Source organism: Chelon labrosus, assembly GCF_963514085.1.
Source record: "Chelon labrosus genome assembly, chromosome: 9".
NCBI classification, from domain to species: Eukaryota; Metazoa; Chordata; class Actinopteri; order Mugiliformes; family Mugilidae; genus Chelon; species Chelon labrosus.
Genome location: NC_140359.1, coordinates 20689262 through 20710307, shown reverse-complemented (window position 1 = coordinate 20710307; position 21046 = coordinate 20689262). Strand labels below are relative to the sequence as shown.

General features: G+C 41.1%; 3 protein-coding genes across 3 annotated transcripts; 2 read left to right on the top strand and 1 right to left on the bottom strand.

Moving 5' to 3' along the window:
• Window positions 1-5: 5 nt before the first annotated feature.
• Window positions 6-9252, bottom strand: ostf1 (osteoclast stimulating factor 1). Its single transcript, XM_084551689.1, has 10 exons — window positions 9096-9252; window positions 4934-4980; window positions 4209-4259; window positions 3888-3951; window positions 3725-3778; window positions 3484-3591; window positions 3160-3209; window positions 2509-2587; window positions 2176-2274; window positions 6-1122 (listed from the first exon to the last, which is right to left on the bottom strand). Exons 1-10 carry the CDS (start codon window positions 9127-9129, stop codon window positions 1064-1066), a joined length of 645 nt encoding a protein of 214 aa, XP_084407815.1. The 5' UTR covers window positions 9130-9252; the 3' UTR covers window positions 6-1063.
• A 653-nt stretch (window positions 9253-9905) lies between these two features.
• On the top strand, window positions 9906-15676 carry nmrk1 (nicotinamide riboside kinase 1). The gene is made up of 7 exons (XM_084552335.1): window positions 9906-10012; window positions 11214-11304; window positions 11404-11452; window positions 13180-13348; window positions 13730-13801; window positions 14400-14506; window positions 14991-15676. Exons 1-7 carry the CDS (start codon window positions 9984-9986, stop codon window positions 15089-15091), a joined length of 618 nt encoding a protein of 205 aa, XP_084408461.1. The 5' UTR covers window positions 9906-9983; the 3' UTR covers window positions 15092-15676.
• A 455-nt stretch (window positions 15677-16131) lies between these two features.
• On the top strand, window positions 16132-20025 carry LOC311493476 (gamma-glutamyl hydrolase). Its single transcript, XM_084552162.1, has 9 exons — window positions 16132-16343; window positions 16484-16598; window positions 16931-16981; window positions 17079-17163; window positions 17381-17519; window positions 17785-17891; window positions 18267-18360; window positions 18476-18613; window positions 19184-20025. The coding sequence occupies exons 1-9, from the start codon at window positions 16238-16240 to the stop codon at window positions 19300-19302; spliced, it is 954 nt and encodes a 317-aa protein (XP_084408288.1). The 5' UTR covers window positions 16132-16237; the 3' UTR covers window positions 19303-20025.
• The last annotated feature ends 1021 nt before the right edge of the window (window positions 20026-21046 follow it).

The following is a 21046-nucleotide window of genomic DNA, read 5'->3' as shown; positions in this document are numbered from 1 at the left end:
GGCACTTTTAAGTTATAAATCTTTTTATTGCAGAGTGAGGACAGAGCAGATAGAAATCATCTTAATTCACAAACCTCAGAAGACAAAAACATGTCCAGGACAACACACTCACACAGACATACTCGCACAAATTTAAGGCACTTTATATATTTATATATATATATATATATTTGTGGGAAAGCAGCAGTAAAACCAGAAATATGCTCCCAAGTCGGAAATCAAAAGCTCGAAAGAAAGAGTAGGTCTGTTTTACACTGGGCTGTTTTTTGTTTTGTTTTTTTTTGTTAACCTTGAACCAAAAACAGTTCTTGAACGGCAGTGGAAATATTAAAATAAAAACCAAATTACAATAGAGAAGGATGTAACAAGCGAGTTTCATGAGATCACCGTCGTACGAGACAGAGACATTTACATGTAATTTCCCCCACCGTTACACCCATCCATGCACGTCGGTGACGCCCTTAAAGTGGTAAGATAACACCTTAATAGTCACATCCTGTTTTAAAGGGGAAATATTGTGGTGAAATGCAACTTTCATTGCCTCTCCAGTGCGCATGGATGCATCTAAATTGTGTAAGAGATGAGGTGTTTCCAATCCCTTTTGGTCAAGCTTGTAGTTCAGTAACTGAAGTTGTCATCGGTCTTGTAATCTGCTCTTTTATTTTCCATTTTAATAGGTGAAACATAATCAGTACATTTGGAATGTGTTTGGTCCCTTTTCCACTACTACATCATATATCCTGCACAGCCGATGCTCCCAAGACAAATTCTCTAAACGTGGAAAAGTGCTCGGCAAAGGAGGCGAACTGTAAAACGCATTAATTCAGTGCTTTTGAAATTCACACTGAATGTGGCGCTGAGGGCAGGGAACCGAGGTGCCTGGACAAAACAAGTGAACTGAAATGGAGTTACGGTTACAGCAAATCCATTTTAGGTCTGCAACAAAAACACTCAGAGTTCCACAACCCAGTGGAAGACTGTGACAATGTCTCAACGGAGGGGGTCGGGGGGGTCGGAGGGTTGAGAGGTAGGGAGGTAGGGAGGTAGGGGGGGCGGGGCCATCTCAGTCCGAGTCCTCATCGTCCAAATACTCCTCTGCGTTGCTGTGCGAGCGGGTGACGTCTGAAACAAAATGAAGAGGACGGTTAATGACATGAATATGGACATGTTGTTTATTTGCAATACGAGATAAACATACATCTGCCATAGGTATACACGGTACTTTCAAACATTAGTGGCTGAATGTATGTTAATCCAAGAGGCAACCTCTAAGATTAAATCCATGGGTCGACTGGGCCTTTCTGTGTGGAGTTTGCATGTTCTCCCTGTGTCTGCGTGGGTTCTCTCCGGGTACTCCAGCTTCCTCCCACCGTCCAAAGACATGCTTGTTAGGTTAATTGGTGATTCTAAACTGGCTGCGAGTGTGAGTGTGAATGGTTGTCTGTCTGTCTGTCTGTGTTAGCCCTGTCCTCCGCAGTCTGTTGCTTGCTCTGGAGGTGTCAGATCGGATTTTGTAAGGAGACAATTTGTATTGTTATTGACGCTGTGTAAATAAAATTGAATTGAAATTAAATGCAGATGTTCGGAGAGCCAGTCTATTGTGTTGGCTCCACCTAGCATTATTGGCAGTGAGATAGTGATGGATCATGCGTTGCTTTACCACAGTTTAATTGCATTAAATATCCCGTATCAGCTTCATGGTGTACGTTTAACATGTTGGATGTAATACCCACATTGCAGCTAAGCAGCTGTGTAGTGTCACTCAGTGCAAATCAATGCAAGCACTAGAAATAATTAGCCCAGAAGCCAAATGAACTTCCCCGCCTACAGATTTTTGTGGAGGAAAGTGGGTCAGGAACTCCTCCACTGGGAAGTGATTATGCGCCGGGCCAATCAAATCGCTTGGATGGACAAGTAGACATCAGCGTCATCTGAGCACCGTAGAGAATTTGACTAAATAGCTATAAGTAGTTGTAGGACTATCTGATTGCGTGCAGATGTTTTTATTTCTCTGTTTCTTTGGATTTCCACACATGTTGCAGGTGCTGATGTGAAGGCAGATTGTTTAAGCTTGATGCCCGACAGTACCATTCATTCAACCGACAATCACCACAGATGGGAGTGGTGTCCTTGTGACACTGTATGTGTCTGCTCTCTGGTGGCAGCTGTACTTACTGCTTCCCTGCTTCCTTTTGAGAAGTGAGGCACACTGAGCGTTGGTGGCCATCTCCAGAGCCAGCTTATTCTCATTGTTCCTGACGTCCGTCCTTGCGTCTGAAACAAACACACTCGCATTGAAAAACACTGCGCCAGCCGAAGAAAAGATGAGACTTTGGGCTAAATATGAAGAGTTAGCAGAAATATGTTTCTTTCGGTCTAGAACCACATCAGAGTTTGATGAATAGCCTTCTGTCTTTTCCCTGCTCGGTTGCAACAACCATCCGAATAAAGAAGATGAACCGTCAGCCACTTTCTTTTCATAAAACTTAGTAGGATCTCAGTACTCACCCTTGTTAAGCAGCATTTCCACAATGTCAGAATAACCCTTCCAGGCAGCAGCGTGTAGCGGAGTGTCTCCAAGTTTATTCTGAAGCACAAACCATCATCATTACCGACGGGAATGATTTGCTGGAGCTTTAGTAAAACATCATCCCTCAAAGATAGGAAAATCTAATCATCTGTTACTTCAACTTCAAGAAATAGATGAATTTAAACAGTTTGTTTCTTGGTTTAGTTCGCTACTCAAGCTTTTTCCTGGCATGGCATGATCTATTTAGTGCTGTCAGTATCTGCACACGCATTAAACTGATATCCTCTCAACCTTCACTACAGTTTTTTTTTGGAAATACATCCATAACTCATCCTGACTATTTGACTCAGTTAAGCGGACTATAAATTATAAATAATAAATAACCCCCATGAAGACATCTACCCCTGCAGGAGAGGGCCTGGAAGCTGAACTCTCAGCTTCCTGAATTAAGCAGGGTTTGTGGAGGGAGGCTCGCTCACCACATCTCTATGCTGCTCATCTTGCAATATGAGATTTGGAAAAAAAAAAAAAATCAAGACGATTTCACGTCGGGGACTGCAATCCTCATGCTTTTGCGCCCACTGGTAAAGTTGCTTTAATGTGTGAATGAGGTTTTAAGCCCAGCTCACCTGCTGGTTGAGCTCCACGTTAGACTGGCTTAGCAACAGCTCCACCACATCTGATACACACACACACACACACACACAAAGAAGAAAAATAGAAAAAGAGAACAGATTTAACGTTACGGGTCACACAACAATCGTGCAGGAACAATAGCGGGACATGACCAATTTCCTGCTTTTGTGTACTTTTTCTGTACTTCACTTCTCATGCAAAAAACTGATCTGTCCCGTGTGTGTGTATATGATCCCTAACTCAAACAAAAAATCCCCACTACCAGTTCCTTAATCCGTGCACGATCCACACGAAAAAGCAAATTCTGCTCTTCTCACCTTTGTGTCCTCCGTGGCATCCCCAGTAGAGGGCGGTGTTTCCGGCCTTATCCAGCCCGTTGATCCCGACCTTGTTCTCCACACACTCCCTCAGCCAGCTCAGATTGCCTGTTTAAATACACAAATGTGTGCAGAAGAGACGTGGGGATGATTAATGCAGAGCTCTTTAGCAAGATCATATATATATATATATATATATATATATATATTAAAAGGAAGGTCAAGTTTGCTTTAGTCTTACCTCGTTTGGCTGCTTCGTGCATCGGATTGTCAATGGACTCTGCCTGCTCGGCCACTAAAAGAGAGCATCAGCGTATTATTTAAAAATCATTAATAACACAGAATTACTGTTTTCTGTGCTTTTGTTACACTGTAGTTGGTGATAATTATTTTTTTTTACTCACCATAGTTACTTGGAATGAGTCCTGTCCGTCCTCTGCATGTCCCCTTCCACCAATTAGTGTCACTCTGGGGAGGACGGTAACGCAGAAATAAGAAAATCACAAAGCAAATAGTCAGACATAAACCTGACCACAAAGGAAGAATGAAGAAACGCGGTAGCAATATGACAAGGAGGATTAAGATGAGTAATGGAAAAAACGGAGACAAAAAGCGCGCAAAAAGATTCCAGAGAAAGAGGAAGAAGAACTGCAAATTCAGATCTCAACGGGACGGAGGACCTGAAGAGGAAGACGCCAGCCGCGAGTGTGTCCGGTTTCGCTTACCGTGTCAGAGATGTACAAGATGTCTCCCTCTTCAAAGTACAACTCGTCCGGCTGGAAGATAAAACAACGACAAGGGGATTTTACTCCAGGATGGAGGTTTCAGGAAGTCGCATTCACACTACTCTGACTTTTGTGTCACGTATCACCCCTCTTCTTCCCCTTTCTCTCTACTGTACAACCCAACAGAAATGATCGTGACTGCTGCTTCTTTTTTTTTTTTTTTTTTTTTTTTTTTTTTTTTTTTTTAAATGTGGTTTAACTGATAATGTTTGGTAAAGTTAATAGAGAAAGAGGGATCTATAACTAAATTTGGTGGGTTTATTGTCATTTTTATTCCATGGTATTTCGCAGTTTCTCCAATCTGAGCTGATTTGTTAGATTTAATCTTTAATGTAATACCTGTTTTGGACTTTTTAGCAGACAAAAACTATTTGAAGACATGAGCTCTGATGAACTGTGATGAATATTCTGTCTTGTCTTTTAGAACATTTCTAGAGATTCATCTGTGGCACTTTTTAAAACAAGAACGATTTAATTATTCACCGCCGACATAACAAATATCTCCTGAGGGGCTAGAAACCTGCACAGACCATGAACCAAATGGCTGTAAGGTTAACTCATAATCTGAATTATTCAATAAAAAAAAAAAAAAAAGCCTTGCACAAAAAACAAAAACAACTGTCAGAAAATCAATGCATCTCAAAAAGCAAACAAAAATATCTTACTGTTCTGGGGTCGAAGGTGAACAACGCTCTGAACACCTTGACTTGGCCTGGTGGAGAGAAAACAAAAAGACGGTTAGATGAATTACCTGTGTAGACCATTTGTGGTGACTTAACCACATCCCTGTTTGCTAAAGCGCAGAGAGCACAGTGTGCCTGAGAATATTCATAAATAGCGCAACCGCACTTGCCGCCACTTCACAGCGCTGCACAACGTAGATTCACTGCGGTAAATGACATGCACACACTCTAAATAAATCAGAGAAGTCAACAACACCCATTACCTCATTAACAGGTGTGAAGCATGTAACCACTCACTCATTCACTCACTCGTGTGCAGCCAAGAACAGTACACATTTCTATGCGCGGAGCAGGGACAAAAACACAGAGTGGTCGTTGTGTAGTAGCTGCCCTCGGGGCCCTTTGATGGCTCGCTGTCGAAGCCTGGCGTTAGCTCTGATGCTGGAATGCGACCAGAGTGGTTGTGACCTCAGCTGACAGCTAAACTAGTTCAGAGACCTACAGGAAGAGCTTAAAGGGACACTCACAAGCTTTTAGATGAACTCACTCTTAAATGTTCCTAATAGCTGTTTATTTCAGGGACTAAACAAAAACCTAAACCTAAAGTGCAGTTTTTTGTTCTTTCTGTTTGCGTTCTTTACAACGCAAACAGAAAGTTTACCCAACACACTAAAAGCCTGGTGAACCAGTGTTGGTTTTGTTTTCGGTCAACAAGACCGAAAACCAAATCCAGCGCGACTGCGAAGGTGATTCTTGTGATTTGCATCTGGTTTGTTTCATTTTAACAACTTCTCTTTCAAAGGACACACATACTGTATTTCTATTTATCCAAATTAGGGATACAGGGTGAAAAACTACAGTTTTTCTGCCTCAAAATTTGTGTTCTTCAAAGAACCAGTGACGTTATTGGTTCTCAGGAGAACTACAAGCCATTTCAGCGTTCAGCGTGCCCGAGAGTTAAAATGGTATTTTCCACTGAATGCTGAGGACGTTACGCACAAAGACACTTTTTACAGTGGACTCGCTGGCTAGGAAACACAGCCAGTGTTCTTACTTTATGCAGTGGAGAGAGGCAGAGGCTGCAGCTGCGTTAGCCTAGCAAGAGGATCCAGTGCCTTCGCGGTGCCCTCTGATGACAACACTGTGCTGCCATGAAACCTCAGTGTGGGCTGTTCTACGCTGACGTCAACCCAGAGAAAGCCTTGTGTGCACCTTCTAACGCAGGAAGGTTTTACCCCTCCCTTAGGCAGAGGAGAATGTCTTCAAGATCCCAAATATTACAGGACTGGGAGGGCACATGACCACTGACTCAGTAATGTAATTTTTGTCATATTTTTGCCTTTTTTTTCTGACAAGTAACAGCAACAAGTGAGTGGTGATTCACTGCAATGCAGAACAAGCAGTTTACTCAAAATGTATTTGCATTGTTTACTTCTCTTTCCTCCAATGTAGTTTAATGTTCCCGTCAGTCAGTGAGTTAACGTTATTTCAGACACCACTACCTTTTGTACTCAGAGCTGGCTGGCACACCAAGTTTAAAAACAGCCAAACTCCACACGCTTTGCAGATTATACAGGTGCAATGCATCATGGTCAATGTAGGAATTTAGGGTTGTGTGAGCAGAATATATACAACTCTCACTATAGCACGCATGGAGAAATGTATAGCCTCAGTTGACTACATTTACTATCACCACAATTTATCCCTTTAATGTATTCTCATTGTGTGTTTTTATTCATTCTTAATTGATGTTATGACTTTAATACCACTGCTCTTCAGCTTTGTAAAGAAATAGCTACAATGTACAAATAGAGACTATAATTATTATTATTATTAGATTATTGCAACTGTCACATTGCTCTTTATCTAACTAACATAAAACGTAATCCATAACGGTCACAAGCCAGAATTCAAGCACGACACAACAAAGAACTTGATGAATCATAAAGAGCTGACACCTATTTATTCAGTGCAATATGTTTAAAGAAACTTAAGTGTTCATCTTCTGTTTCCTGATTGCTTTGAGTTGACAGGACCAAACGTTGCACAGTTGTAACTCCCCTCTGCCGTTGCTCGGGGTTTCTGTTTTGCTAACACACTGCCTCAGTGTCTCAGAATGAGAGGGGCTGAGCCGTTGCTGCACAAGTCCGGCTCTGTTCAGCACAGAAAGCATGTCAGGCTCTGCAGGCCCGGTCATGCCGCTTTAAACACACAAAAGCCTGTGCTGACTAGGCAAGGCTTTCGCTGCGCTCCTAAACCCTCAGGCACATCCAAGGGGGGGAAAAAAAAGGTAAAAAGAAATAAAAATAGCACAAGATATGAGCTTCGGGGTGAGCAGAACACTTTCAGTACACTTTATTTGCTTGTGGTTTATTTGATGATTTACAGCTGTGTTATTTTATTCCAAAAATGCATTACAACAGCCCTGGCCTTGCCACAAAAAACGTGTCTGATCTTGGTGGATATTTGATTCCCCAGTCCTGTTCAAAGCCCAACCCCACAACGGTAACCATTTAAGCTTCTAATCTTTTCAACAAGAGACTGAACATACGCGAATACTGCACAAAAACTGAACCGTATCACTAACTCTGAGAGAAAAAGCACAAAAAAAGCCCCGATACATGTGGTCTTGTTAAATCTGAGTGCACTGCTCATGATGTACATGGCCAAGGAAAATTAAAAAGATGTGTAAGGAGCCCAGTTTTAAGCTAACCTTTGCATATTTATCAAAGGGACATTTATAAGGCCAGCAGTCCTGAAGCTGGACCGAATTAACTCAAAACTACTTTAGTAAATATCTTTGCGGCGCCCTCGACAGGGACGCCTTTCACCCTCACCATTTTGCATCTCCACGTGAGTCGCTGCATTGGACGAATCGGTCATGAGGCGCCGACTTTTGCCAAATAAGACTGATGGCTCCTCCACCACACATCAACGAGCCATCTGCCACGACAGGCCATCTCACCTGCTGAGGCGAGACGTCACGCAGCCGACTTATTAATAACCATCGGGCGTACGAATGACGTGTTTTGCGCAGTGTTGTCACAGGATCAAGTGGGCAAGCGTGCACGTGCCTGCTGGGATGCACCTGTGTGTGTGTGTCCTGATTTCAAAAAAACTTCCATGCACGGATGGTTTTCTTTTATTTTTGTGCTCCTGCATGTGAGCTATTTTGACACCCAGGTACGTACACCTTGCTAAATCTAATGCAATATCCCATGTTTCTTTTTTTTTCTTTTGCTTATGAGGGGGCTGATTCAACTTTGTGGTTAACTGAGGTCATACTGAAAGGGATTTAGAATATTTTGTCCATCTCATCTCATACTTTGCACGCAACATACTGTTGAATAAGAAGAAAAATAAGCTAATTTTGAGCCCATATTAATGAAAACTTGGTGCATTTTCTCATGCAACGAAGCAGAAATTTAAAGGAAGACGTTGCAAATCCTCTGGATGCAGAACAATCAGAACAATCAAGTGTGTTTTTTTTTTTATTGCACCAGAGCATCTAATAAACTAACTTTACAACATATATGAAGGCCGTTCGGTGTGTTTCATGTTAAATGCACCTTCACCTTTAACAATAAAATGTAATGTTCTCAAAGTATATGTCATCTGCTGACTTTTGCAGCACAAGCAAATCTTTTTTGTTGAGTAACACACACATTTCCTTATGCCTGGGAAGACATTACCAGAACAGACAGATCGTGGAGGAAGTCAGACTGATGTCATTGACCATACAGACTCGTCATCACCATCTGACCAAGAGCCGCTGATCAGCAGAAAGAAACTCTCCTTGTATGAGTGATGGAAAAGGGAAGTGACTGAGGCCTGCTGCACAGAGCTGGATGTCCCTGTCAATCATCAGTGTGGGGCACGAAATAATTTCTGATAGCTCCACTGTATTTCTACCGCAATCTGTGATAATAAACACTGAAATAAAACAAGAGTTTACGGACTCTCTGGGAGCTTGTTGGTGAAACGTTTAGCAGACAAACGACAGAAATCCTCCGATCCTCTGAAGCGCTCCACCGCCCGCCTACTGATATCGCTATCAAGGTGTGCGCTGTCCTCTCGCACAAACGCAAGTTTCTTTTTGGGGCTAATTTAAAAACAAAGAAACACGCGTGGGGTTTCGTCTTACCTGGCTTGGCCGGCTTGGGAGGAGGCTTCGACATCTGTGAGGCTCGGAGATAAAATTAAAAAAAAAGAAACGCGATTTGTTGTTCCGTCGCAGGACTGTGTGTGTGTGAAGCACTTTGCTGCTAACGCTCCCAATGAGGAAGTTCAGTTACGCGGAAAAGTTTGTCTGCGCATGCGCCCCAACACTTACCGTAGGTCATATATGGGGCTATGGACTGTGTGATAGATAGATAAATAGATAGATAGATAGATAGATAGATAGATAGAAAGCTGTGTCTGTATTCTTCTTTATCCTTAAACAAACTACATATTACCTGTTAAACACTCACTTCAATGAGTAAAAGAAAGAAAGAAAGAAAGAAAGAAAGAAAGACGCGTTTGTTGTTGTGTATACACTGTTTTCTTTTTATTTATATCCTGGACTGTTTTAATTTATTACTTTAATATATATATATTAAATATATATATTATATTTTTACATAATTTTACATAATTTCCCGATTTTATTTTATTTTATTTTATTTGTTATTCCACTCCGTTTCAGCTTCATTAATAATATTTTTATGTAGTTTTTAATTGACTACAACATTCTTGTAACTATACATTCACCACTCACTGTATATAACAGTAAACTAGACTTTACTGTTTGTTGTGTTTTGTTTAATTATTTATTTATTCATTTTCTTCAATGGGCAGGTCGTTGGTGACGTGGTGACCCCAACAGCCAATCAGGAGCGTCCACACGCGGAAACGCGTGAGGAGAGCGCAGGTCAGCGTAGCTGCAGCCTGCAGTACTCGATACAAACATTTTTGTGTCCCAGTAAACTTTGCACATAATTTTCAAACAGCAGCTGCATCCATCAGTGGCTTTGGAGTGAGAAGAGCTGAGATGAAGACTCTAATTGTTGGAGTTGGCGGGTAAGTGAGCCTGCAGGATTATAAACATGCTTACACTGTAAACAAAAATACAGATTTTATTGTTCTCTATTGTTCTCTGGCTTTAAATAGCTTGTCTGATACCAGCTTTAGCATTTTGCATGCTCAGGTTTTTCAGATTCCGATATGCTTTTTGGTGGTTTGGTGTGTAAGTTGAAAACACAGACAGAGAAGCCAGCAGGTCACAGAAAGGAACCAAATTATAGTAGTTTAATAATAGTAGATTACATAGTAGTAGTAGTGGCTACTAGACATGTGTTGGTAGCAGCAGGGGCACAGGTCAAAACAGGGGCACAGGTCAAAACAGCATGTGACGACCATGTGGCAGAGAAAAATGATAAGACTTGTTTACTCTGTAGAAAAAGAAGAAGAGTTCTGGGTCAAAATCAAATCACACAGATTTAGCTCTGACTGACATTAGTGACTGTACAGACAAAGCCAGATGCTACTTAAAATCTCATCAAATGAAACAACATTCTTAGCAGTAGTCTAAATAAAACCATGAAGGCTGGCAAAGGTCTTTTCAAGATTAGATTTAAAAGCAGTCTGAAAGCAGGTATTTACCAATAAGACGTGAATATCTAGATCTACACGACTGCGCCATAGATTTCTCTAACTTGAAGGATACCTCGGTGCAGCTGTATTACACGGGTCCGCCTGTAAGAGGTGGATCGATTTATTGACGAGTGGATGGAGGGATGCAGGAGAGTAGCTACAATTAACAGGAACTGAGGTCATGAGTTTGAGCAACCTGGGAAAACTAAATTTAGGAATTCGTTGCTGTCATACAGTAAAAACATTTCTGGTTGAACTATGGACCACACCCAGTATAAGTGACAGGTGTGGTCCAAAGTGTTAGTTTGTCATAGTTCAGACCACACCAGCTCCACTGACGGCTATTTGAGGCAGATACAGGCTTCATGTTTGTGAGTTTATTAAAAAATATATCAGTTAAAAAATGAGCTTCAAACCTCTTTGTTTTCAAACATTTTCAATGAATAACCCTTAAATTATTATTATTTGTTTAATAAAATACATTTTACAGGAAAAAAAGTGTTTTAATTAAAGGACGTTTAGCTCTGTTATAGTTTGGTATTGTGAAGCAGGAAAGTTTCTGAACAGTTCCAGTAGTATTTGTGCAGCTTTAAATTTTCAAGTACATTATGTGTGCTGTTTCTGTCAGGATGACCAATGGAGGAAAATCTACTCTGGCCAAGAGTCTACACCAGCACATACCCAACAGCTGCATAGTTGCACAGGATTCATATTTTAAGGTAGACTCTGAGGCCTTCTTTAAGACATGCCACTGCTTCTACACCTTTTCTGCTGTCATAGAGAAAATTATAGAGTTTGGTGCATGCTCCTTTCTTCAGGATGACTCTGAGGTGCCGGTGGACATCAATGGCTTCAAGCAATATGACAGTAAGGAGATTTAATTTAATTCTTTAGCTTAAGTTTCACAGAGATTTGAATTTGTAATAGTGTTCTGACCTTGTGACCTTTTATAACTCGTATATTCAGTTACAGCAAACACATCCATCCTGCACACGTGTTATACTTTTCTGTTTTCTAGCTCCGCAAATGCAGAAAATTCAGTCATATCACGTCACAGTTTGGTGCAGCTGTAATCCATTCATCCACAGGCGGGCGGATGCTGGAGAGTTGCTCTAATTAAGGACACTAAGGTCTGAGTTGTTGCAACCTTGAGGCTGTAAAATGCACAAATTGCGGGGTAGTAATAGTTTTATTTTTTTCAATAAATTGGAAATGTGTATCTTTGAAGTCAAGAAATGGCACTGAGACCTTCATCCGTCCATTATCTATTACCGCTTGTCCTCCAGAGGGTTGTGGTGGGGGGGGGGGTTGGAGGCTATCCCAGCTGTCATTGGCAAATTGTCCAGGCACCGTCAACGGGTTGCAGGGCTAACACAGACACACAAACAACCATTCATACTCACGTGCCCAATACAGCCAATTTAGAATCACCAGTTAACCTAACATGCATGTGTTTGAACTGTGGGAGGAAACCATCTGGAGGGAACCCACGTCACAGGGAGAACGTGGAAACTCCACACAGACAGGCCCCGGGCGGGTTCAAAACCTCAGAGCCATGGTGACAGAGCTAACCACTGCGATGTTTTGAAAATAAAATAAATAAATACACAGATCAGGCATAACATTATGACCACCTTTCTAATATTGTGTAGGTCTCCCCTTGTGCCTCCAAAACAGTTGTGACACATCAGAGAATGGACATGGGCCTTCTGAGGGTGTCCTGTGGTGTCTGGGAACAGGATGTTGTTAGTGGGGGCCTTTGGGTCCTATGGGTTGAGGGGAGGGGCCTCTGTGGATCAGGCTTGTTCCAGTGCATCCCACTTTTACTTGATCCATTTGGGATCTAGTGAATTTGGAGGCCAGGTCAACACCTCGTGCTGTTTTTTTAGTTGTTCCTAAAACGTTCTTGTGTTTGTGTGTCTGTGTCAGGCTGCATCCTGCTGTGGATGGCTGCTGCCATCAAGGAGTGTCATTGCTATGGGGTGGGGGTGCCTGGTCTGGTCTAGGTCTGGTAACTGTAAGCTCACTGTCTGTCATCTGTCTATCTGTTACATATCTATTTGCACTATGTTTAGTCTATGCTTAGTTTATGCTTAATGCTTAGTTTATGTTTAGTATGTGTAATATCTTGTTTTATATTGTCCGTCATTTGTTTATCTGTTAAATATCTATTTGTCTAATAGTATGTGTCATATCCTGTTTTTAGAATGTGTCATATCCTGTTTTAATATTGCACATTGGAGTATGGGAGAAACGCAATTTCAGTCTGCTGTGTAATGTACTGTTGCATGGTTTGATTGACAATAAAGTTGACTTGACTTGACTTGACTTGACTACATGTCTAAGTAACATCCACACGAATGCCAGGTCCAAACGTTTCCCAGCAGAACATTGTATTGTCACAAGATGGTCAATGTTATTTACTTCTCCTGTCAGTGGTTCTAATGTTGTGGCTGATCGGTATAGCGTATAGATTATAGAGAAGCTGGAACCAGTAAACCTTTTCCTGATGAGTCATTGTGTTTTTTAACCAGTCTAAAGATCCACTTTCTTGAAAAGTGAAAGACATTCCCTCTCACCGTGTTGTGTTTAAGTGCTCAGCGCTCTGCACATGGACGCGATGATGAGCGATGTTGACTCGTGGAGGATTGATCCTGCGTCATTCCTGAGGCAGCGAGGCCTGAACCCCGAGCACACCACACCATCAGACGACAAGAAGGTGTATGTGCTGATAGTGGAAGGCTTCCTCATTTTCAACTACAGGTACGTTACACTGAGTTTTTTTCAAGTTATAAACTTGAGTCCAAAGTTGAGAGAAAACTCGACTTGACCTTTTACAGAAAATACACTTTGCATTAATTTGCACTTCCAAGTAATTTATTCCAGGTAATTGCTAATCAGCTTTCAGCAGCGGAAATTATATTTAATTGGAGTAATTAGGAAATTGTAAAATAAAGCGTTAATGAATATGCATACATAACACTGTATGATATTATAGGAAGATATGAATAGACATAATCATTCATGATTAAAGGAGTGAACTTTGGTCTTTGATATAATGATTTATCTTTATTTAACAGTAAAACTCTTGATAATATATTCCACGTCATAATGCTGTAACCCCAGCGCGTTTCACCCTTCCAGGCCTCTGAACGTGCTGCTCGACAAAAGATATTTCCTGGAAATACCTTATGAAGTCTGCAAGAGGAGACGAAGGTACTCATTTAACAGTTTATATCTTTATTTGCTTCATCTCTTAAATGGGAACCACTGTTTTTTACAACCTAGACCTTATTTCTGGCATAAAATACGATCGTTTACTCACCTATATAACTTTTGTGTAATTTGTAGTCCTTCGGGAGATAATTACATCAGCGTATATCCATGCTAGTGCTATTGCCCGTTATTGCCCATCATCCAGGTCAGAAGACATTGACGTAGGTCAATCTACAGACCCCAGATGATGATAACAGCTAACTCCGGACTCAACGGGGAATAGCACTAGCGTACGATAACAAAATATTGGTGAAATGAACAAGTTTCGCAGCAGATAATGTGTTATTTAGAGGATGCGTTTCAGTGCCCCAGTCACTCCCACTATATGGATATACGCAGATCTAAATATCTCCCAAAGGAATACAATTACACAAAAGTCATATGGGTGAGTAGGCGATCGTATTTTATGCCAGAAATAAGGTCCAGGTTGTAAAAAACAGTAGTTCCCCTTTAAGAACGTTTCATTTTCTAATATTCGAGCTGCTCTTGCTGCAGAGAATCATTTTGTCGTCGTGTTTTTTTTGTCTTGGATTGAAAGCTCGAGGGTGTACACGCCTCCTGATCCTCCTGGCTACTTTGATGGACACGTGTGGCCAATGTACCTTAAAAACCGGCAAGAGATGGAGAGCACAGAATCGGAAATTGGTGAGAGTCCGGTCACAGATGCTTTGTATGTACTCCTGACTTGGGCGGTATCTATGTTGTCACACCTTCCTGACATTTCAACAGGGTGGGTACGACAGTAGAAGACAAAAGCATTAATCCGTTATAAGCCACAACTTTATTGGGGCAACTTGTGCACACAGCTTTCGTTCATGTTGGGGCATTTTTCTCTTCTTATTTGTTCTGTAACTTTGAGTCCACCCCTACTCTCAGTCACCGTCTTTCTCTTCTCCTGCCGCCTGTCTAACGAGGAAAGTCCGACCTCTGTTGATGCATTCTGCGCACTGTACACAATACATAACCTCAACATCCTTCTGTAATACCCTGATACGGCCCAAATATAAAGACAATGTGGAGACTGTTTGGGTGTCATACAAAAAAAAAAATTATACAAGCTATAATTTATAATAAATAAAAATTACATGAATATGTTTAATCTGTTTTTGTTTGTTTGTTTGTTTTTCAGTAATTCTGGACGGTCTGGAGTCAAAAGAAGAGCTGCTGGCTGCTGTGTATAAAGATATTAGTCAGGAAATAAAAAAATGCAGGGCTACGGCTGCTATATGATTAATATATGATTAAGATAGTGTTTTATTATGCTAATTTTAAACTTTTTACATTTGTAGTAATACCATATATTATATGTTTTTGTATCTTGGATTTTTTTAAAGTGTTATATATGAATAATCATTGCTGTGAGGCTCATTAGCATTTGGTACTGCAGGCTTTTGTCATCACTGCTAACAGAAAAGCCTTTGTTATTGAACTTGACGCGTTTAATCTAAGCCTCATCTTTAATTCAGTTTATCTGCACAGCCTTTATGACATTGCGAGTTGCAAGAATTTTAGACAGCTGAACTGAAAACACCGCAATTGCAATTCTTGCAACTTGCAAGAATTTTAGCCACCTGAATTTAAAACACCAGAAAGGCCAGGATGTTTCATTTTACGCTAAAACCATAAGTCACCATTACTTCGTCAATGGACAGAGTTTGTTCAGTGGTCATGAGACCTTTGCCTCCTTCCATTATGCAATCTGTGTAGAAATGGTAGCTATTACAGAATCGGTTTCTTTCATCACTTGTTTTAGACATGTGTTGCATCAGTGCCATTTTTTGTTTTAAGAAAAGGATGTAATATAAGGATGTGATACTATCTATTATTAAATTTAAAAAAAAATTAAAATATTTCTGCGGCATTATTGGAAATGGGTTGCACAGTTTCACATAAATCATTTAAACAGGCAGAATACGATGCCTCTCAGAGTGTTGGTCACACCTCTACAGTTCACTTCCTGCATTTAAAAGCCTATAAATAGAAGCTGCTTAATTCTTGCACAAACTTGTCTGACAGAAATCTCAGCTGGCTGTGCAAAACAACAGTTGTCTTCTTGAATGCTCTTGCAATCGTATTGCAAAACAAACCCGGGACCCTTGAAACTGTATGATTTCTCACACTCTTAAGTTATCAGAATTTTGCCAAAAACTCCGCACAGTCAGCAAAACATTTATGTTTACCTCAGCAGTCAACTGGCCTGACCGGCAAGTGCAGTATGGGAGTCATCACGTGTAAATCTGGGCATTCCTCACTTCCCTCTAGTGATTATATCCTCTTCTTACGCGACATATATAAGCCTGCTCAAGGCTCTCTCATACACAGACGTTTGTAGCAGCCGCAAAGGACTAATCTTAATAATTAAGCCTCACTGGAAATATGTCCAACATGGGAGTTTCAGCATACCTGTGCTTGCTGTTTGTCTGCTGCAAAGCTATGCCGACTCAACTCAGCCAGGAGGCTGTGAATGACAGACCTGTGATCGGTAAGTAGCACGCAGCTACTTGTAGAACTTGAAACTGAGATAAACAAAAGTTTAGGTGACACAGAAAATGGGGATTTCTCTGCAGCTTTGTCGCGGTTCCCTCGCCCTGTATTTACAGCAGCTGTGTTTTTGTCCCACAGGTGTTTTAACTCAGCTAGTTTCTGACGATATCCTGAAACCTTTCGGGAGGACTTTCATACCTTCATCTTACGTGAAATACGTGGAGTCTGGGGGTAGCAGAGTAATGCCTATCAGGTGGGTTCAGTGCATATTGATTAAAGATGGACTATCCTACATTAGACAGGAGCTTTGAAATATACAGTCTGTTGATTTCAGTGAGCAGCAAGCAAAAACTGCCCATTTGTTAATTCATCCCACCTTTAAAATCTGCAAAACAATAATGTTTACAGTGTATTTTAAATGGTAGCATCAGATTAATGTTGCAACTGCAGCTGACATCAGAAAGAGGGTTGTATTTGCTGTTTAATCCATCATGTCAGCTTGTTTTCGCTTCTGAAATTTGGTGGAAAAAGTTGACTCTACTTGTGAGCAAACGGATCATTGACTGTTTTCTTTCCCCCGCGCAGACTGACTCTCACTACTGCTGAATATGAAAACATCTTCAAGAAGATAAACGGGTGAGCTACAGTAGAAGACTCCTAAACGTCCTGGAAGATGACATCCATCCCTTAAATAAATGCAATAATTGTATGTTCTTACGCGCTGTCTTTTTAGCCTGTTGTTCATCGGGGGAGCTGCAGACTTGGAGACTTCAGACTTTGCCAGGGTGGCCAAGATTTTTTACAAACTTGCTCTGACGGTTCGTACAGAACGACATTTTTCATTGTGTCTTCCTCCTGTCTGTGTATGTTCCTTTACAACTCATTTATCTGTTTGTCATGTGTCTTGGAGGGGAACTATCTTTGCAAAGAAGTCCATGTAATAAAAGCTTATTGTCATGGTGCTTTTACTTGCATAAAATTTAATGTTACGTCAGACACAGACAAGTGACATTTCTAACTGTGTGTGTGTTCCAGGCCAACGATGCCGGGGACTTCTTCCCCATCTGGGGCACGTGTATGGGCATGCAGCTCCTCACTGTCCTGGTGGCCAGTGAAAATCTGCTGTCAAACACCACGGCTGAGAACATAGCTTTACCTCTCAACCTAACCACGGGTAAAAGATGTCCGCCTGTTGTCAGTCGTGATATTTGATGCACGTCGTTCCTTTCATGCTGCATTTACTTGAAAAGTGCATGAACTGAGTCACAACACTTGGTGTCAGTAGAAGCAAGTTGGAGATCCAAGTGTTTTCTTTCTTTACTATCACCGAATCACATCTGCAGATTCCTTTTAAAATACCATTGTGTGATGAGATCCTGAATCTTTTAAATTAAAAGGTTTTCTTGATCTACTTACTACCTCCCTTTGCCTACCTGCAGAGGCCCACTCCAGTCGGATGTTCAAAGGTTTCCCCGATGAGCTCTTCAAGGCTCTGACCCAAGAACCCTTGACGGGCAATTTTCACCATTATGGAGTTACAGTAAAGGTACAGTACCAATTCCACTGTTTCACTTCCTCTGTTGGAGCTTTTCATTGTTATTGCTCTGAGAACTAAAACCGCAGCCAGTCATTTGATCATGTCAGGTTGAAGATTCATCGGTTATTGGTTTGGAAACTTTCAGTTTCTGCAGGATTTTAGCGTTATCTTTGTTAATTCGTTCTGTTAAGTTTCCCCTGATATTAATTTCACGTGTTGCTCATTCCTACATCAATTAGTGTTTAATCAAAATACAAAAGAGTAAAGCTTGGGGCAATCACAATCCAATCCAAGAAGCTTTTAAGTGACCATAACAGTCTAAATTTTTATATATAAGATGAATAGGTAACAAATAAATGATAACTGTGACTAATGTGTCCACAGGCCTTCCAGGAAAATGAGAAGCTGCAGAGTTTCTTCTCCCTCCTATCCACGAACGTTGCTGAGAACGGAGCTGACTTTGTCTCAACCATAGAAGGTAGACGATTATTCATTATGTTAACTTTACAAGTCAAATGGTTTCCTTGTAGCAGGGTTGTACTAACAGCGTGTACTGTCTTGCGTGCTGTTTTGTGTTTCTCCTGTCGTGCCAGGTAAAAGATATCCTTTCTACGGAGTGCAGTGGCACCCAGAGGTGAATCGCTTTCAGTGGGACAGGAGGCTCAACTTCCCTCACTCCGCTCACGCTGTTCAGTTATCGTCGCTGCTGGCGGAGTTTTTCGTCAATGAAGGTGAGATAATAAATTGAATAACAGTAATTACTGGCTGTATCGTTGGGTTTTTATTAGCTGTAGTTCTGGAAATTACATACTCTTTAGTACGCTGGATTATTTGGGGATTTAGATGTGTGAGTTTGTTCCTTTTTTCATATATCATTCACTGGTTTAACCACCAAGTGACACTGACATGTGTTTATACAGTTTTAACTAGCTTCTCAGTTGAATTTTCAGAAAGATCCCTCTGTCGCAGTCTGTTCTCATTTCAGTTAAAACGGACACAGCTGCAGATTTGTGTGCACACTGACCAACATAAGCATTGAAGAGAGCTAGAACCGTCACAGAGCTGATTACTTTACATTAGTTTACTATAAACATGTCCCAGCTTTCTCTGAGCACATACCAGCTGTGCCTTGCATGTGCAAAGAAAAATAACAGCTATCAATAGAAGATTAAATGTATAATCCAAGTCAATTCATCCATTACCTCACAAGACAAATCTATTTGACGCTTCAATATCCTGGTTGTAGCTAATTTCCCCATGCATTGTTTTCTACTGCCTCATCCCACTTCTGCTTTGTTTAGGAAGGAGAAGTTTACATCAGTTTGACAATCCTGAGGAAGAGGCGTCGTCACTGATTTACCAATACACGCCCATCTATGCTGGAAACTTCACCGGATACGAGCAGCTCTATTTTTTCTGAGATCCTCCAGCGGCTGACGGCGCGTGTCCCTCCCTGTTCATGTGCAACAGAACACTTCCATGTACAGCCCACAGGGGTCTGCTAGGCCTCTACAAAAAAAAAGGTTGATTTCAGCCACGTGTGCACTTTTATTAGTGTGATGAAGTGTCTGCCCCATCGTTTATGGTTTTAACAACATAAAATAATGAGTTTTATACTTTAATATTCATTAAATTAAATATTTTTTTGTATTAAATTGCACAATTGCAAAAAATAAAAGCATACTAGAACATTTGACTGGATTTTTTTTAAAAACTAAGGTCATCTCTTTTGTACTCATGGACTGTTAACAGTATTTTTTCCACTTATGAAATAATGAAATAAAGGATTTGACAAAATACACCATGTTTTTCTCGGCATGTATGTTTAAATGTATTTTTTTCTGAACACCTTAAGGACTTGTGATCCATGCAGATTTAAAAACATTTTGACCATGGCTACAGGACTTGCTGAGTGAATCTTAGTACCATGTGTATTCAGTACTTTCAAGGACAAAGAGGAACCTTCAGTGACCAGTAAAGTACTTAATGCCAGTGCACAGCCTCTTTATAAGGAAATAAAATGTGACCGTAGAGGTAAGTAACTAAATAAAATGTTTAAAAAAAAAAGGTCAAGGCTGGATTACCAAAGCTAAGAACTGGCCGATAACTATCTGGTGTGTCATAGGTGCATCCAGGGTCAGTGTGAGGTAATTCATTTGGCACGATCCGAAGGGGACGTTGGCTGAGACTATTATGTCGTTGAGGACTTATTACCTGCATTTATTAATCTACGGATCACTATTTGATCTTGGTGTGGGACGGCGTCTTCAGATTTCTTACTTGCTCCATCTAACCCTGTTCACACAGCGAGATACGAAGTCACAAAAAATGGGCGACATTGCGACATGGTCACAGATTCGCATCTCGTTTGTTGATGCCATCGTCTGTTTAAAGGTCAGGACACCAGAGAAAGGAAGTGGTGAAACAAACTAATAGACACTTGGTTGACATCATCCATCGGAAATGACTTATATGCAGTTGCCTTGACACCTGCAGAACCCACCAAAACCTTCATAATGTTAAATTTATCACAGTGCTTCAAGAGGGCTGGTACTCTCTGGTACACAGTTTTCCCCTCTGGCATACTGCCATCATACCAGGAGTTCTCACAAGCAGCCCCTACCCTCTCCTGTCGATTCAAAAGGCACTTAAACTGCACCACCCAGGGGCGCTACACGACGCTCACCTCTTTCTGTTCTCACTGCTGGTGTTATGCGACTCTCACTCGTTTGTTCTCCCAAAACGGGCAGCGTCACATACTAACACTTCCATTGCAGGCCTGATGCCTTCACTGCGCTACACACCATAGGTCATATAGTTTATGCAGCGTGGGGGAAAGCTGGACATTGAGCATAATGATGCATAGGTTTTTGATTTGTTTGACCCACTAAGTTTGAGTGAAAATCAGCATTATCTTCTCGTATGTTTTATTCACTGTAGCAAGTCAGAATGTGATGTGTAACTATTTGCATATAAGGGAAATACAGGCACTTACACCGATCAGCCACAACATTAAAACCACTGACAGGTGACGTGAATAACATTGAGCATCTTGTGACAATTCAGTGTTCTGCTGGGTAACTTTTAGAGCTGGCATTCATTCGTGTGGATGTTACTTTGACATGTACCACCCACCTAGACCAGACCAGGCACCCCCACCCCAT

Coding starts and splice junctions, on each gene's coding strand:
- ostf1 (XM_084551689.1), bottom strand. CDS start 9,129: ATGTCGAAGCCTCCTCCCAAGCCGGCCAAGCCAG. Junction 3,952..4,208: donor TCTTGTACATCTCTGACACG/GTAAGCGAAACC, acceptor CGTCCTCCCCAG/AGTGACACTAATTGGTGGAA. Junction 2,275..2,508: donor GGAAATGCTGCTTAACAAGG/GTGAGTACTGAG, acceptor TGTTTGTTTCAG/ACGCAAGGACGGACGTCAGG.
- nmrk1 (XM_084552335.1), top strand. CDS start 9,984: ATGAAGACTCTAATTGTTGGAGTTGGCGG. Junction 13,349..13,729: donor TTCCTCATTTTCAACTACAG/GTACGTTACACT, acceptor TCACCCTTCCAG/GCCTCTGAACGTGCTGCTCG. Junction 14,507..14,990: donor GAGCACAGAATCGGAAATTG/GTGAGAGTCCGG, acceptor TTTGTTTTTCAG/TAATTCTGGACGGTCTGGAG.
- LOC311493476 (XM_084552162.1), top strand. CDS start 16,238: ATGTCCAACATGGGAGTTTCAGCATACCTGTGCTTGCTGTTTGTCTGC. Junction 17,892..18,266: donor ATTATGGAGTTACAGTAAAG/GTACAGTACCAA, acceptor ATGTGTCCACAG/GCCTTCCAGGAAAATGAGAA. Junction 18,361..18,475: donor CTTTGTCTCAACCATAGAAG/GTAGACGATTAT, acceptor CTGTCGTGCCAG/GTAAAAGATATCCTTTCTAC.